General features: G+C 41.4%; 1 protein-coding gene across 7 annotated transcripts in view; it reads left to right on the top strand.

Moving 5' to 3' along the window:
- The window catches only part of plce1 (phospholipase C, epsilon 1), an 87,610-nt gene that overhangs the window by 33,299 nt on the left and 38,344 nt on the right, over positions 1–15,967 (top strand). For 6 of the 7 annotated variants that reach the window (XM_080517135.1, XM_080517137.1, XM_080517136.1 and 3 more), the window contains exons 6-7: positions 6,062–6,246; positions 6,559–6,701. In XM_080517135.1, the coding sequence (XP_080373261.1) occupies positions 6,062–6,246; positions 6,559–6,701 (328 nt within the window). Of the gene's footprint in view, positions 1–6,061; positions 6,247–6,558; positions 6,702–13,962; positions 14,055–15,967 lie in introns of those variants that run through there. The other variant, XM_080517140.1, reaches the window with a different exon arrangement.

Raw genomic sequence — 15,967 nt, 5'->3', positions numbered from 1 at the left:
ATCCAATGTGTAAAACTTTCCTCATGAGCTTGCGTTCGTGCACGCACACACACACAGCCGGGCTCAGCCCTCATCCAGCAGTGAGACAGTCCAGGCTCCGGGGGCAGGGAAGCAAACATTACCTTGTGGAGACAGCAGTGACAGAGAAGGTTAGAAGAGAACGGGACGGCGCTGAGAAGTTGTCTGTTTTCTCAGTGATGCAAACCAGGATTGGGAAATGCCTGAGATCAAGACGACGGTGTTCCGCGTGTGTGTGTGTGTGTGCGCACGCACATATAAATCGGCGCCAGCGATTGCCAAGTAAGAAACACACTGGAAGAAAATCCGTCATGTGTTCGGGGTGACCGATGTATGGTGGGCACGTCTGGGGAGGGCTTGCCTTATGCTTTTTGAGTTGGCTTGCGCTCTCCAGGATGGGCGGAGTTAAGAGTGTCTGGCCGCTGAGATGTCAGAGCTGTTAAGTATGCCTGGCTCCTTGTCTGAGTTTTCGAACAGACTCTCAATCCCGCTGATGCGAGGGCAGGGTGCACATTTCTTTACTTCTCTCAGACAGCTTTGTCGGCTTCGTTTTCAACGTATGAAAACGCACAAGCAGTCTGGAGGATTAGCGGACTGTAGGTCTTTCTCAAACATTACTGTCCTGGTGAGTTGCAGTGGAGAGATGCAGCTCAGTGTTCCTGGTGTTGTGCTTTTCAGAAGCTCTTTGGAGCCGCCATTTAAAAGGAAATTCTGCCGCAGCTATTACCTTGCAGTGAGTTCCCCCTTTTGCAGTGATCCTCGGTGATATGTCCATGTTACCTTCAATTTAGACAAAGCAAGGCAGTTTTATTTATATAACACAAATGTTTCCAACCTGTAGCAGGATAAGCTTGGCAGTACCAGGGAGGAGTTAAAATTATTATGAGCTGACGCTTTTTCTTGCCACATACAACCCAATTTGATTGGGCAAGAAATGCCCAAATATACTTTTTGGACAATCGCAAATCCTCCCATTTGTCTTGGGAGTACATTTTGAGAACCATGTGCATTTTGACATCATAGTAATAATAATAATAATAATAATAATAATGGTAACTTGCATTGTTACAGAGTGCCTTAACATTAAAAACACAATAAAATTGACAGAAATAAAATACGGAGATCAGAAAAACATCATCAAAAGAAATTCAGTTTAAAAAAGCAAAGCAATAAAAATTTGTTTTTAGACTAGACTTACAACAGGATAGTGAGTTTGCCTGTCTGACATTATTTCATACAGTCAATTATAGTATAATAAAAGTTCTTCCTTCCTTTGTAAACTCCAACCTTTGCAATACCATCCCAGAAGATGCAAAGGGCCCCATGGTTTACCATTCATAGATCATTTTTGCATTTGACGTGATTTAAATAGCCCAGAAAATAAAACCTGAGAAGCTGAGAGAGGAGCCGAGAATGTTTGTCCGAGTCCCGGCAGTTGAATGCCATTGGTTTGTTTGTGTCCGGGGGCGTGTTGTTGCCTGTTTGTTGTCGGATCTCTGAAGCTATAAGTTAAAAACCACTGGAAAATGTAAGTAAGGGAAGGGTTAAGATTGAGTGAGTCTCTACCAGAATAACAGTCTGACCCCCACTGACCTCAGCTGACCTCCACCCTCCAGGACGCTTCTAAAAGTAGCCAGAAACGACGCATTTCTGTTCCTCGACTGTCTGCTTCGTGGGAGAGTACATGTGAGGGGGCGGGACTGGGTAATATCACAGTCGTTTGCCTAATCCCATGCGAGCGCTTGTGTGTCTTTTATTGTATGATCCAATTGCCAGATTAAACTCTGTGGCGTTATGTGTGTGTTCCCGTGCGTGCATGGCTACAGTGTGATGTACGGGAATCCGCAGAGGAGCGTGTGTCTATACATACGTAGGAGAAAGTGGTTCTTGCTGCCTGCGGGGTTGTGGTGTCAGTGTGGGAATATGTGGCTGGTCGGGGGACATCAAAGTGAAGAGTTCAAGATGTGGGTGGTAGGATTTCAGGGAGACGGCATGAGCCTCTCCAGTGTCCTGCTTTCTCATGCACGCTCTATGCGCTGACTATGTTATGCATAACTGCACAGGCATGACTCACAATGCGTTTGTACGTCTGGACTTCAGCATGCCTATGGATATATATGTGTCCTTGTGTGTGAGCATTCCAGCTCAAAGTTCAGTGGTCTGTGTGTTGCCCCCCCCCGGTGGCTCTCGCTAATCCTCGCCCAGAACGGGCTGTTGCCAGGCAGAGAAATTACCCAACAGGGTGCTAATCGGGCCTGATGGCAAACTCTGTCATAGCTGTAGATCATGTTGAGTTATTGGATGTCAGATTCAGGCAACATGTCATTGTAAATATCGGGTATCTTCATAATTATCGTATACTGCATAATTGAGTGTGTAACTTGGATCATAAGTCCACACAGGACAGTCCGATCAAGTACACCATCTTGATGTGGTCAAGTTGCATTTTAAAGGAGACGCCTTTTCTAATTTTGGGAATAATGAAGCGAATAGTATTGTCAGAGATATTAACTTTGAAATTAAAAGTTGGGTTAATAATTATTATTCTCTGCAATATTCTCATTTGGTAGAGAGTACTATGGTAGCTAAATAAGTTCTACGTTAACTTATTATCACTCTGAGATAATTTTACCGATTATTTGCAGAACTGTATAAAGTGCAAAATGCACATGTATGAAACATGTTCTTTGCACACATGATATTCGCAATTTACAATGTCGCCGGTTTGGTGGTGTTATAAGTTTTCTTTTTTTTGTTGGATGACTTATTTGTAAAAAAAATATCCCCTCCACATTTTTTGTTTTCTACTGCTTTGTTCATGGAGTTGAACTGGTAATGTCACTAGTTCACATTTTCCAGTTGACAAGTTTTGAATGACAAGATCAAACATGGCCAGTTATGTCATGTCCTGTCTAAAGCTGCAGACTCAAAACACAATATTTAATAATATGTACCAGTGAGTTTTGAGTTTCTTTCATTTAATTTTTTTTAGTTCATCCGGTCTTTTGAGTTTATGCTGGTGTGATTTAACCTGTCAGATACATTTGATCCCTTTATGTAACTTTAAAATTAGGATCAGCTGACACTGACAGTATGTCAATAATACATTATGTAGAAGACATTTAGTTCATATTCCTTTGAGCTGACTTGGTGCAGCTGCCTACAGCAATTACAGTTTCTCTTTACTGAGCTTAGGCCATTAGCGTTTCCTGAACGCACACAGTGTAACATGAGATCCAGTCCTGTTCCAGTGGGAACTGCAGTTCTCCCCAGTGGGCCGAGTGGCTCGAACACTACGACTACGACTCTAATATACCATGAAGAAGAATATAGATTTATACAATTAATCCCCTTTTGCCACTGTGGCTCCAAATAAGAAAAGTTTATATTCAATTTTGTGATACTGGGAACCTTTTTTTTTTTTTTTTTTAAGTTAACCAAGAATTTAAAAGAACAAAAGTAATTCTGCTGATGTGGTTAGTTGTTTACTATTATAAGGTACGATTAGGCAAGACTTGTTGTGTCACTCCCAAATCCTCATTAAAGGCTGTGTTTCAGTTTTCTACTCAGCAACAACAAAACATTGCATTGAGTAGAGTGCGTGTGCGTGTGCGTGTGCGTGTGCGTGCGTGTGCGCGCGCGTGTGTGTGTGTGTGTGTGTGTGTGTGTGTGTGTGTGTGTGTGTGTGCGTCCTACATCTTGACTGAAAGATTGTCCCTCTGACCATGTGTTTGTCTTCAACATGAGCTTGTGTTTGTTTGTGTGTGATTGTGGATGGGCAGCTGCTTGTGTTGATCAAAGGCAGCTCCGACATTCTCGAGTCCGGCTCATTTTACACACTTTACGTGTGTGAAAACCACTACAGTTACTGTTAAGAAGGATAAACTGTCAAATGAAATCTTATCACATCAAAATTGTTTTGTTTTTTTTAAAATGAAAAGAAAGGGCTTTCCACCAATCTTACACCGATCTGCCATAACATTAAGACCACCCGCCTCATAGTGTCGAGGCCCAAACAGTTCTGTCTGGTGAAAGTTTGGAGTACACTAGACCTCTGAAGGTGTGCTGTGGTATCTTGCACCAATCTGTTAGTGACACATCTTTTAGGTCCTATAAAATACAAGGTGGGCCTTTCAAAGGTTCACATACATCAATCAGCCATGACTACATGGGTTCAATATTTATTTATCTTTGCCGGTTGTCCGAATACAGAGATCTCTAACCTCTGGAAAATCAACCAAGAAAAATGATTCCACCACGTTCTTCAGTAAGGTTTATGTATGTCTATATATCTTGATTTATCCGACCAAAACTTTAGTGTACATTAACTCAAGAATAACAGAAAAGTGATCCAATGACTCAAAATGAGGATCAAAATAGTTCCCATTTACATTTCACGCAATCATGGTCAAGCCAATTAGCTGACTGAATATATATCTGCACTCCACATGGTTTCTAATCAGTAAATATGAAATCTGTTGTGTTCTTTGGCATTGTTTTCATTATGTTTGCTAGTTGCTTTGATACTCCGCTCTCAAATCTTCATACGATGTTGAGTATCATGGATACTTCTCTTTTTATGGAAAACCAAGAATCTCATCTCATTAACTGGAACTCTTATCGACATTCAGAACAGATGATGAGAAAGCATGCCCGGCATGGATTTCATCCCCATATTTAATTGAAAAATATGCAGTGAATGTCTTTATAAACAGGCACCAGCCTTCGACGCTCGTAAAAACAAAAGAAGCTTTTTTTCCCAACAAATGCTGTACAGTGAATGTTCTCGTTCATTGGTGTCTTTACTTTCACTTTATACTTTTTACTGTGAATGAGTGAGTCCGATCGTATTCTGCCTCTTGATCCTACTCCCGGCTTGTGGGAATGAACGCGTGTCGAGGAGATTCCCGCACTGACGGTCGTGATTCGGTGAAATCGTCCCTCGCTCCTTCTTTCACGGCACCAATGTGCAGGCTGGTATGCCGTCTTTCCCCCGAGGGAGGGCCCAGATCTGACAACAGGCAGGCCAACACCCCACGCAGGAAACCCGTCCCATTACGACAACTCGTTGGCCGGGTGCTATGATATGCTGTGTGTATGAAAACTATGTCAAAACAGATCCGTCATCATATAATGCTCTGTAAAGGCTAATCATAGCTTGTCATGTGCCTTGTATAAAAAAAGGTTGAGGGATCGAAGTCACCTGCTCGTTTCCCTGGCACCACAGCAGCACAGATAGACTCCGCTGATTAAATCCGGGAAGTATTCTCTCATTAAACTTGCATTGTACTCATTCTGCGCTTTGTCACCACTATTGATTTGATCCAATTTTGTGATACCCACCTCCAAGCAGCAGGCATAAGTGCCCACTTATCAGGCTGCAAAATGTTTGCCTTAATGGCTTCTTTCTGAACTCCTTGCCAAAAGAGCTCGTCTCCAGGGTCATTCAAGGACGGAGGAAAAGCCCATCATTTTAGATAAGTGTTTCCTTCCATGTGAGCTGGATTTCAAGTGCGAATTCAAAGCGCTTTTTTTTCTCGGAAGTCAGCATTTTTGTTGGGTTAGAGCTCCTTATTGATTCCTCTCTTTTCTCCCTTCACTTCTGTCTATGGCCTCTCACTCTTTTCCCTTCGCTCCTATCATTCTACTGTCCGGACCCGTCGCTCACCTTTTCTTCTGTTTTCTGTCTCGGTTGCATTTCCGTCTGCTGATGCTTTTCTTCTCACAGTTTCCGTCTTTTCAAGAGGAAATTGCTTCTGAAGAAGGCGACGAGGAGACTTTAATGTTTAATGAGAAAGCCGAACGAGCCACGTGCAAAGTGGATTTTCCTTTATTTCATTGTACGATAAAGCTAATAAAGATGAGTTCTTCATTCGATGTCATGCTTTTAATCGGCTTATTGGATTTTCAATTAAATTGAACCTTCACGTAGAGATAAAAAAACAAACAAAATCTATAGAGTGGTGTGAGTATTCTACCTGGAAGTTGCATTTTAATTTTGGTTTGCAGTGACTGATATCTTTTCTTTTCTTTTTTTAAACAGATATATAACTATGTGCAGGACAGGACAGACGTCAATCTGATTCATCCTGCCAAAAAGCTCCTGTTGTCCAGTCCTGGATGTGTGTGTCTCAGGGAGCCACCCGGGTCATCACACGTTGTCAGATCAGGTCCGACCAGACCTGATCTGAGCCCCGGCCGCCATCATCATCCTTCACATCCACCCAGGTTTGACAGAATCTTTATCTGACATTAATTTAATTGATGTGAAGAAAAACAACAACCCTAAATTGTCTTTCCTCATTCAAATGCTTATTTTTTTCACTATTACCTCATGTCTGGGATGTTTTGTAAGCCAAAGGCACTATTTCACATGTATTAACCTTTTCCACTGAGATCACTTATAAATACTTTAATCCGGCAGACAGTTGGTTACTTCCTCTCAACAAACACAGGCTGACCCATGACTTTTCAGTGATATAACCACTGTGCTAGACATGAGCGATTCAGACCATATTTGTGGACACTGTTTTATTGTAGGTTTTACCGAGCGTGTGGTCAGAGGACATCGGTTTGCTCCCTGCTAACCGGAGCCCTACTTGAGGCCACGACTGCCCTCGGCGCCCGCTCCGCTCTTCCCTTCCCTTTGCCTCAGTGCCCCAACGGCCACGGCGTGTTGAAAGGTGAGTGTTATACATCTAGACTTGATCCAGACTTGAAATGAGGTTAGCACCATTGAAGTGGAGATTTAGATTAGAATAAAGACAGTGTGATTTATTCCTCAGCACATGAGGGGAATGTTGTGTTCCACCAGTGCTCTGCAATAATGGCCAATGTGATCATGAGCTGTTAAATCTGCTCAAAAGGTAGTGAATGGAGGTTTATGAATTGGTTGGAAAGTGAAAGAAACACTACAGGAGTTCTCATTATTCTCCCGCGGTCTGCTGTTCTATTCTTTCGTTTCCTCTTTGCTGTTTTCCCACATGGATCCTTATCCGCAGCAGGATCTGGGTCGATTAGGGTCTGTGGTTGATCCCAGTGGTTGTCTGTCTCCCTTTCTCTCTGTCTCAGTGTCTGTCAGTCTCTCTCTCTCCCGGTCTCCCTCTCCAATTCAAACACACATTTACACCGACGTTCAAGTCAACACACACGCACGTAACGGTTCCATGCTTTAGTGGGACAATATCTCAGCTTAGGTTCCTGCAGGCTACCATTTGTCTAAACCTAAATCTGAACTTAAAGTAACCTCCCGACCGCAGCCTGACGACAAAACACACCTTCACTTTAAGATGTATGGATTTCTCTAATGGGGATTTTCGGTTTTGTCTCCATGGTGACATGAGTCCTCATGAGTCAGTGTGCGCTCAGAATTAAGGTCCTCGCTTGTACAGAACAAACAAGTGAGCGTGCGCGCACACACACACACACACACACGCATGCACACTTATATTATGTACGCACACACGCCCATATGCACACATTGAATTACATACATTTCCTGCAGATTTACCTCACGTCAGCTACATCTCAGTCGTGCGCGCGCTCCCTCGGTGAAAAGCTCTTTTTAACCTTTGTGCTCGCATCACCAACCAGTGTGGTTGTTGCTCAGCTGGTACCAATCCACCTACTCTACAACCACGTTATGTTTGACTTGAGCGTAAGCCGATCCCGACGTTCAACTGGCTGCGGGCCAGTGGACCGGCCGTCTCTGTTGAGATAATGAGCCACCCGCTCAGAAGCACACTAAACTTTCAATTTGGTATTTCCTTCACTTCGACTTCCTCTATTATCAATTTTGTTCATCAGGAGAGTTTTTTTTGTTTTTTTTGGTCTTTCGCTTCATGAAGACACTATCCCACACACACACAGGCACACTGAGTGCATATCTTCAACACTGCTCTGTTGTAATCGGTCTTGCAGGAAACTGAATTGAAACAGACACACGCGCATAACGGCTTGGAGGACTTGGCAGGACGAGGCTTTGAAAGCACGAAGGGCTCCTCTATTGAATTTTTATTGGAAACACGAGCCAGAGCGGTACAGTTCCTGAGCTTCGCGCATCACGACGACATTGTTGGATTCCGAACCAAAGCAAATCTTTTTATTTAATTTTTTTTCTAAAGCTGTGCATCTCAAGCTTGGAAACCACCTGTGACTGATTTGATGCTCAGTGTGCCACAGAGCAGATTGTATCTCCCGAGATGAAGACGATTTCTAAACAAGGTCAAAGGGTTTCACCTCTTTTTAAAGTTTTAAACTTCGAGCGGGACTAAAAGGTGCAGGGCTGAGGCGAAAGGTCTCGAATTGTTTGAGAAAGTCCGACCTGTGTCGAGTAAAGCTGCAGGGTCAAAGTAATTATCTGATCTCATGCAAGACATGTCATTATCCTGAAAGCTGAGGCAAGCTCCGACTTAAGTTTCAAACTTGGAAAGTGTTGGTCCGTTATTACTTTCTTCCCATTTTTGGTATTGTTCCTCTCTCTCTCTTCAGTGTTTCAGAGTAACAACTCACTCCTTATCTCTCAGACATCTACATAAAAATCAAGTGCTCTGCTCATAAGAAACATGCTTTTGTAATGTACAGTCCCAATTAATACTTTTCATCTCAGTGGAAAGATTAATCAACTACTGAATTGTATTACACGAGCTCCGTATGACAAATTAAGAAGTCTGTCTTCCTATTACCTTGATTTTTAACCGATTGTTGCAGTATTGCTCAAAGTTTAAATGACTGGCTTTAAAACATTCCTAATTCTAGAAACGCAGTGTTGTTCACGTCCTCTATTTAAATTGTTCCTCTTGAGCGTGTCCCCTCTCAAGGCCCCTGCATTGTCTCTTTTTTGATTTTTTTTTTTTTTCCGATTTTGTCGTCATCCTGAAGTGAAGACGCCCGTCTTGCGGAGGAATAACAGAGAATAAAACTTCCTCACTTCCTTGTTGTTATTACTTTATGATGGCGCTCTGGGTTTCTTTAATGTCAGAACTGCAAGTTAGGTAACATTTTCATTTTATTTTATTTAACCCAGTGTTCTCACTCACATGTGAAGTTATTTTGATCATTTTACTGCTGTCATTCGTAAGATGCAGTGAATTAGAACCAACTTGAAATGATTAGAGACGCTGTGAAACTAAAACTGATTCCAGTGTTAATTTGATATTACATTGTTCGGGCAATGTTTTTTAGTTTTGCTAAAATGTAGTATTGGTATACCTCTAAGGGCACAGCAGCAGGAGAAATCTGGATTTTGGGGGGTTTATTTTTTCAAGAAGGAATCAGACTATGTATAAAGACTTTTCAGAAATTTCAAATCAATATTGTACATATGGGCTACTTTATTTTCCAGATTATAAATTACTTTTTTTTTTTTAGAGGTTTGGCTGGTCAGGACTTCCATGTTATTTTTCATCTTCATGGTGTGTGTTTTTGAGAATAGTGACTTAAATTCCAAAAGAATACGGTATGCTTATGCTTATAAATATATCCTGGCATCTATAAATAATAATAGTAATGTCTTATGTCAAGAATTCTAGCATTTAGAAAAAAACAAAACTAAGCAAACAGAAAACAAAGAGTTAAATGAAAATATAAACTTACATGTGCGGTGAAAGAGTTTGTTGGTTTCGATCAAGCTGTTTGTTTTCATTGCAGTAGTTTAAGAAATGGAAGTGCACATGAAATACTGCATGTTTGGCCTTGTCCACTTTTCAATTAAGCTATCTTTTAAATAACTGATGTTGTGGCACTGGAGAGCGAACAGACCTCCATCGCAGGGTTTGATACCCTTGACAATTTAAAAAGTGACGAGTATGTAATTTCCTAACTCGCCTTGATGCATTTCTGACAGATTTGAATGGTGAGAGATGCAATGTTTTTTGGAAATGTTCTTCACGTGCCACCAATGCCGTAAAAACCTGAACACATTGTGTTGGTTCTGATGTAGTTGAATGACTGATACGTTTAGTGTTGCATCGGCCTTTACTGCCAAAGGGAGGTCAGGGGAGACAGGATGATAAGTTACATTTTACAACCGGAGTTGGCACATGTCTGTGTAAGGGTACACCACAGACTTCTACGAAGGCAAAACACTGGTGGTGGAAGAACATCAAGTGAGGCACACGCCGGCAGGGCTTCAAGTGGCGTTTAAAATGCAGCTGTAAAGATACCAAGAAACGGGAGATCGTAAATCATTGCTGAATACGGTGATGATTGAAAGTGCTTGTTTATACTTCACGGGGTCTGGCAGTTCAAACACCGCGAGTTTCAGGCAGGGTTTGATTTGCTGGGTGTTTTGAAGGGATCAACCCCTTTCAGAACGCATAAAAACACATTATATACATTTCAAGAAAACCAGAGTTAACGGATGGAAATTACCACTGTGCTAAATTTGGCATATTTACAGTGATCTCATGAAGAGATGGTCCGTTCATTAATATGTACTGTCCCGTCCAAATAAATGAACAAATCAAAACATTTTTTTTTTAATATATATAGTGATGTATAAGCGTTCTGATGTTAAACAGCACCTACCTCTTTGCCTCCTTTCCTCCCAAAGCTTGCAGTCTCACAAATTCTCCCGAAGACCACCGGGATTTGGCCGTATTTATGTCAACTGTAAGTTGGGGTGGCGGGGTGTTTTCAGGGATTTACTTGAGATCATTTCCTTTATAGCACAATTTACTGCGCCGTGCGACTGAAGAGGAAAGCGCCCAGCACAGTAAAGGCTGCCATCCCTCTGGTTGAGTACGGGTGTTTCTTTCTTTCTTCTCTCTTCCTCCCAGCTTTTATTGTACATTGTGTTGCGGACGAGCATTTAGGCCTCGCTGCCAGAAAATGTGGTGGGGAATCAGTGTGAAGGGAATTCTCAAGGATTGTGCGAACACGTATTGTTTGTCTGGACATTATTGCTAAATATACTCAACTGAGTATAGAGGCACACAGAGCTACTGTCACTTTCAATATGCAGAATAATCACATTACCTCTGAGTCAAACCTCTTGACAGATGTTTAAGTTATAATGTTGAAGTCATCATTACTCTTTACTGTGACACTAAAACAGCCACAATGTGACGTTTACTTGAAAGTATACTTTGAAGTAATACAAGTTTACTTTTGCGTCTAGTTTCGCCTCAGTATGTAACGTTTTGAAACACAACTCATGTTTTGAAACACAACTCACGTTTTGAAACACAACTCATGTTTTGAAACACAACTCATGTTTTGAATGTTTTTGCTTTTTGAATACATATGAATACATTCAACAGTCAATTTCCCTTCATAACAATAAAGGTTTAAGGGGACCGGTGTACATAAAACAAATATTAAGTGACCATTTCATCTCTTAACAAAATTCTATAAAACATACAGAGAATAACTTTTTCCTGTAAAAGTCACATCCACCACCATTTAAAAAAAATATGTGTAACACCAGACAAGGCAATGGAGATAAATTAATGCTTATACATCATAGTTTTATGACATGAATTGATTAAATGCTGACTCACCTATTTAAAAAGAAAAGTTAAATGTCATGAATCTTTGGATCCCCACCTGATTGGGAATCACTGATTTAGATGACTAAATAACCTCAAGTTTGATTGGAGTACATTGCAGCGGGAGAACATGCATACTCCACACAGAAAGCCCAACACAGACTGGAATCCAGAGACATTGAGGTCTTGAGGTGAGAGCGGTAACCACTAAACCACCGTGGAGCCCAGCATCAGAGGGAGAGTGTCGTTCGACCGACGTTAACGCACGGCTGTGAACTATGTATAGTTTGAGAGAGGGAGGGAGGGAGGGAGAGAGACAGAGAGAGAGAGAGAGAGACCGTAAATATAGTCCAGAGGGAGCAAGGAAAAGCTGCTTGCTTGTGAGGCAGGCAAGGTGAGTGAAGGAGAGCAAAAGAGAAGCGGCTAAAGAGTTCAAAGTAGAAATGGAGTGAGAGAGAAAGAGGAGTGTAAGAGAGAGAGAGAGAGAGAGCAGCTGCAGGAGGACCGGTGGCTCCAAATGTAGAAGGGTGTACCTTGAACAGCCCGGCGCTGAGCTGTCAGTGTGGGAGGCAGAGTCGCCGGCCGTATCCAGCAACCATGAAGCACGCTCACAGAATGGACCTGAAGCTGATCAGTGAGTAGAGGAAACGTGGCTGCAGGTCTCTTCACGCTGCTGTGAAGTGAACCTCAGTCTGGTTTCCACCGACTCTGCCTGCATGTGTGTGTTGTGCGCAGAGACGCTGTGTCTCTTGATGTGGTGGTTTCATACACACACGAGTGAAGTAAAGACCTCATACTGGAACTGATTGTGGGGAAAAAATGCTCTGATGTGTTGTGAAACCTTTCCCTTTTTAATAATGGTTGATGTTTTGATGTCGTATAGGCTGATAATTTTTATCCTTTTTAACTTTTTAAATAAAAAAAAAAAAACAACTTCAAAGTTAATACATTTAAAAACTAGTCACTTCACATTTTTTACTAATTGGTTCAAAAAAGTAGATTTATGTTTTCATTGAGAAATAACATCAACATAATCAAATCTCTGTGACTCACATTTGAGCATGAGTTAGAATTTGTGGGATTTTGTTGTTGTTGTATCTTATCTTTTGTTTATATTCTGCATTGTATTTACCAATATTTTCATCACTGTCACAGTATTAGAACATCTGTGTCTCGGTAATTTCCCCTTAGATAGATCGTAAAGGTGTAAGTCACTATGTGTATTGTTTGACTCTGAGAACACAGTAACCCACCGTGAGAGTTACACCGGACACACTCACATGTTCAGCCTGAGCTATTCAAGTCATGTGGAGTCGTAGACTCGCGTTTAACTGTGTAATTGACAGTAAATTGAATAATCCTCAGTTTCTTTCTTTGGGACTGCGGAGAACAATTCACTCAATACGACTACATTTTTCACTTTGTGCAGGTTTTTCATGTTTAAAGGCCGTATTTATTCCTGCTGCTGGTTCTGAGGTTGCTTATCTGTTCCAAAGGAAAACTCCCTGATAAGTCCGTCCTGTCACCAGTCAGTTTATTGCTTCTGCTGCTTTGTATCTGAGGATTTTGACTCTTGTTTGTGTATTATGGGTTCTTACACAGTATATTCCTGTGTGTTTATGTTTGCCGCTGTATATGCGTGACTCTGTTTACTATTACTTGCTGAATTTGTTTAGACAAGAGTCTTTTTGACCTTTCTAGATTGTGATGTACACCCGTACTAACTCTGCTTTGAACATTTAGTTTTTTCTATACACACACACACACACACACAAAAAAAAAGATGGATCATGAGGTATTGATGTGAGATGATTTATTCAGCTCTTCTTTGCAAATCTAAGATTCGGTCTGTTGAGGGTATTTTCTTCAGCATGTGGCCATTGTGTTCACTTCCCAAACAATACTATTTTAAGAACCGTTTATGTTGTACATGTGATGATTTTGTACTCACCGGTTCAATGGACTCATTTGTTCACAGTCTTTTCGTACAATCTGTTTGTGCTGCACCTGTTTGCGTGCCCTACATATCCCGGCGGTGAGGTTGTCATCGCCTCTCAGCGCACATGTGGGAACAGTGTATTACTGCCTGTGCCCGACTCAATGGTCTTATAATAGGTATAGATATAGGTATGAATGATGGCAGTTTGCTTAAGGAATAAAGTAAACAATAAAAATAGAAATGGAAGATTTAACCCATTTTACCATCATGCTGATGAATCTTCTTTTTTTTTTTAAATGTCTAACGACTCGCATCCAATTTAATGAAATGGCCAAAACCCCTGCTTTCTGTCTTTGGTTTAGCATTGAGTAATATCCTCAAATATTTCACTTCCTTGCTGATTGGGGTGAAGATTGAAGAAGCATCCTAAACTCTACTGTTTGTATAGAGAGATGTTTGAAAAGGTGTCACACGGCGGTTCCTCCACTCCTGAAGCTGGACGTCTGACTGCTGTCTGTCGGATTAACGATGTGAGAAAACGTCCTTGGGCTCGACCCTGACTTTGTTGGCAAGATGGTCACGTAATTGCTCAAAGCCATGCTGTCAGGGTGAGTTTGGATAACATCCACCTTACAACAACTTTAGGAGAAGTTGTTTTTGGGGGAACTTTTCACTGTGTTTTTCACCAGAAAGTTTCATTCAAATTAACTTTATGTTGAGATTTCAGTCATTTCCTTAATAATTGTCTGGTTTAATGAAAGTATAGACCTTTTCATCACCTACACTCTGCCAAATTGGCAATTTGAAAGTATTTCTGTCACTATTGTACCGTTCCGGCCCACCTGAGATGAAATTAGGATGCATGTGACCCCTGAAGGAAAATGTGTTCAACACCCGTCGTTTAAAGTGTTATGAGACGGTTGAAGAAGAAAAAGGTGAAGGCAGAGGCCATCCAGACAAAGTGCTTTAGTCTAAACCAGTCGAGTCCCACCCCTGGCCGGCAACCTATTTGATGGGAAGTGCCCGAAGCTCATGGACCTTTGTCTGTTCCGAGGATGTCAAAATTAGATTTTCACCTATCGAAGAAATCCATAAGAAGATGCTTTTCTAATTTAGAGGAAGCCTGGCTCCTGCCTGTCCGCGTTTGTTCCAGCGGTGTTGTTTGCAGTTTTTGGCCTCAACTTTAATGTTCTGGCAAAACCACAGATTTATAGAGGGGGGGGTCTGAAGAGGATGTATCTCCTACGGGAAACATTTTTTTGCAGCCACTCGTGAATGTCGGTTCAATATTGGTGTTGTATTGTATCAACATCTACGACACACACATACACACCCTCATTCTTCTTCTCTGAAAATGGTTACAAAGGATGTTCAGCCAATTTGCTGCATTTCAAGTTCATCCCAGAAACACTCAGAAACACCATGAGGTGTTTGGATTTGCATCGCAGACAGCTGAACCTCTACATGGGGATGCCGGGGACAACACGGTCCATTAGTCCTTGTTCCCTGCGGTTGCATAGTTGGAGTGCTGCATGCTGGATATTACTCATCACTGTTTCTCAGATGAGTGTTTATGATCTGCAGCGCATCAGGACCCTTGTCCTCATGAGCTCTGCAGACTCTGCTCAGTGGAATCCCAGATCTTGTCCCATCCAGTAATCCGAGTTCGTGTTTTGTTGTCACAGTTGAGTCGTGCTGTAAATATTATCTTTTCCAATCAGAACGTGAGGGGAACGCAGCTAACGCACCAGAAAGCCCCATGAATTAAGGCAATACATTTGCTTTGATGGGGCTGGCCTATGCTTTAATTTATTCTTTGAAAATCTTTTTTTTTTCTTCATTGTTATGGGTCACAGCTTTGTCTGCCCGTGTGCCCCCCCCCCCCTCATTTAAAGAAGGAATAAATGCCCCATTTAAAGAAGGAATAAATGAATGACTGATGCTTCTGCATGCTCATGAATTTCATGCGACTAATTTGAGTCTCAATTTCCACTTCACAAGGGCAGCTTGCAATAATAATCGCAGGGTGGACACGTGGAGCTGAGCTCTAATTGGCTGGCAGATGGAAAACCTAGTAGTTTTAACCTACATAAACCTTACCTGAGAGGTTTTAACTACAGATGTGTTCGTTCTGTTGTGAAAGGTAATATATTCATACCTTTTGGGAGCAAAAAGCTAATAGATGATAAGTATTTGGATTAGCTTTATCTGTTTCTAGAACAGTAGCAGGGATTTACATTATTAATAGATTTTTCTATTTGTTTACAATTTATTTACAGGTCACCTATTAGTTATATAGCGAGAAGTTTGGAACGTCAGAATCTTTCAAGAACATTTCTTTTTTTTTTTTTTTTTCCTACGTCCAGTTGCTTTCAATCTGCTTTATTTAATGCAGAAGTGTCTATTAAAAATGTGCTCGGTTCTGGACTGTTTATTAAAGCACCATTAATAGCTTGCAGCACGTCTTTCTGTAGGACATTTAAAGGATTGGGTATTTTATGTTGTCTCTCAAACCGTGATA

The sequence above is a fragment of the Blennius ocellaris genome (genome assembly GCF_963422515.1).
Source record: "Blennius ocellaris genome assembly, chromosome: 21".
Classification (NCBI taxonomy): domain Eukaryota; kingdom Metazoa; phylum Chordata; class Actinopteri; order Blenniiformes; family Blenniidae; genus Blennius; species Blennius ocellaris.
This window is presented reverse-complemented; position numbering and strand designations above follow the sequence as displayed.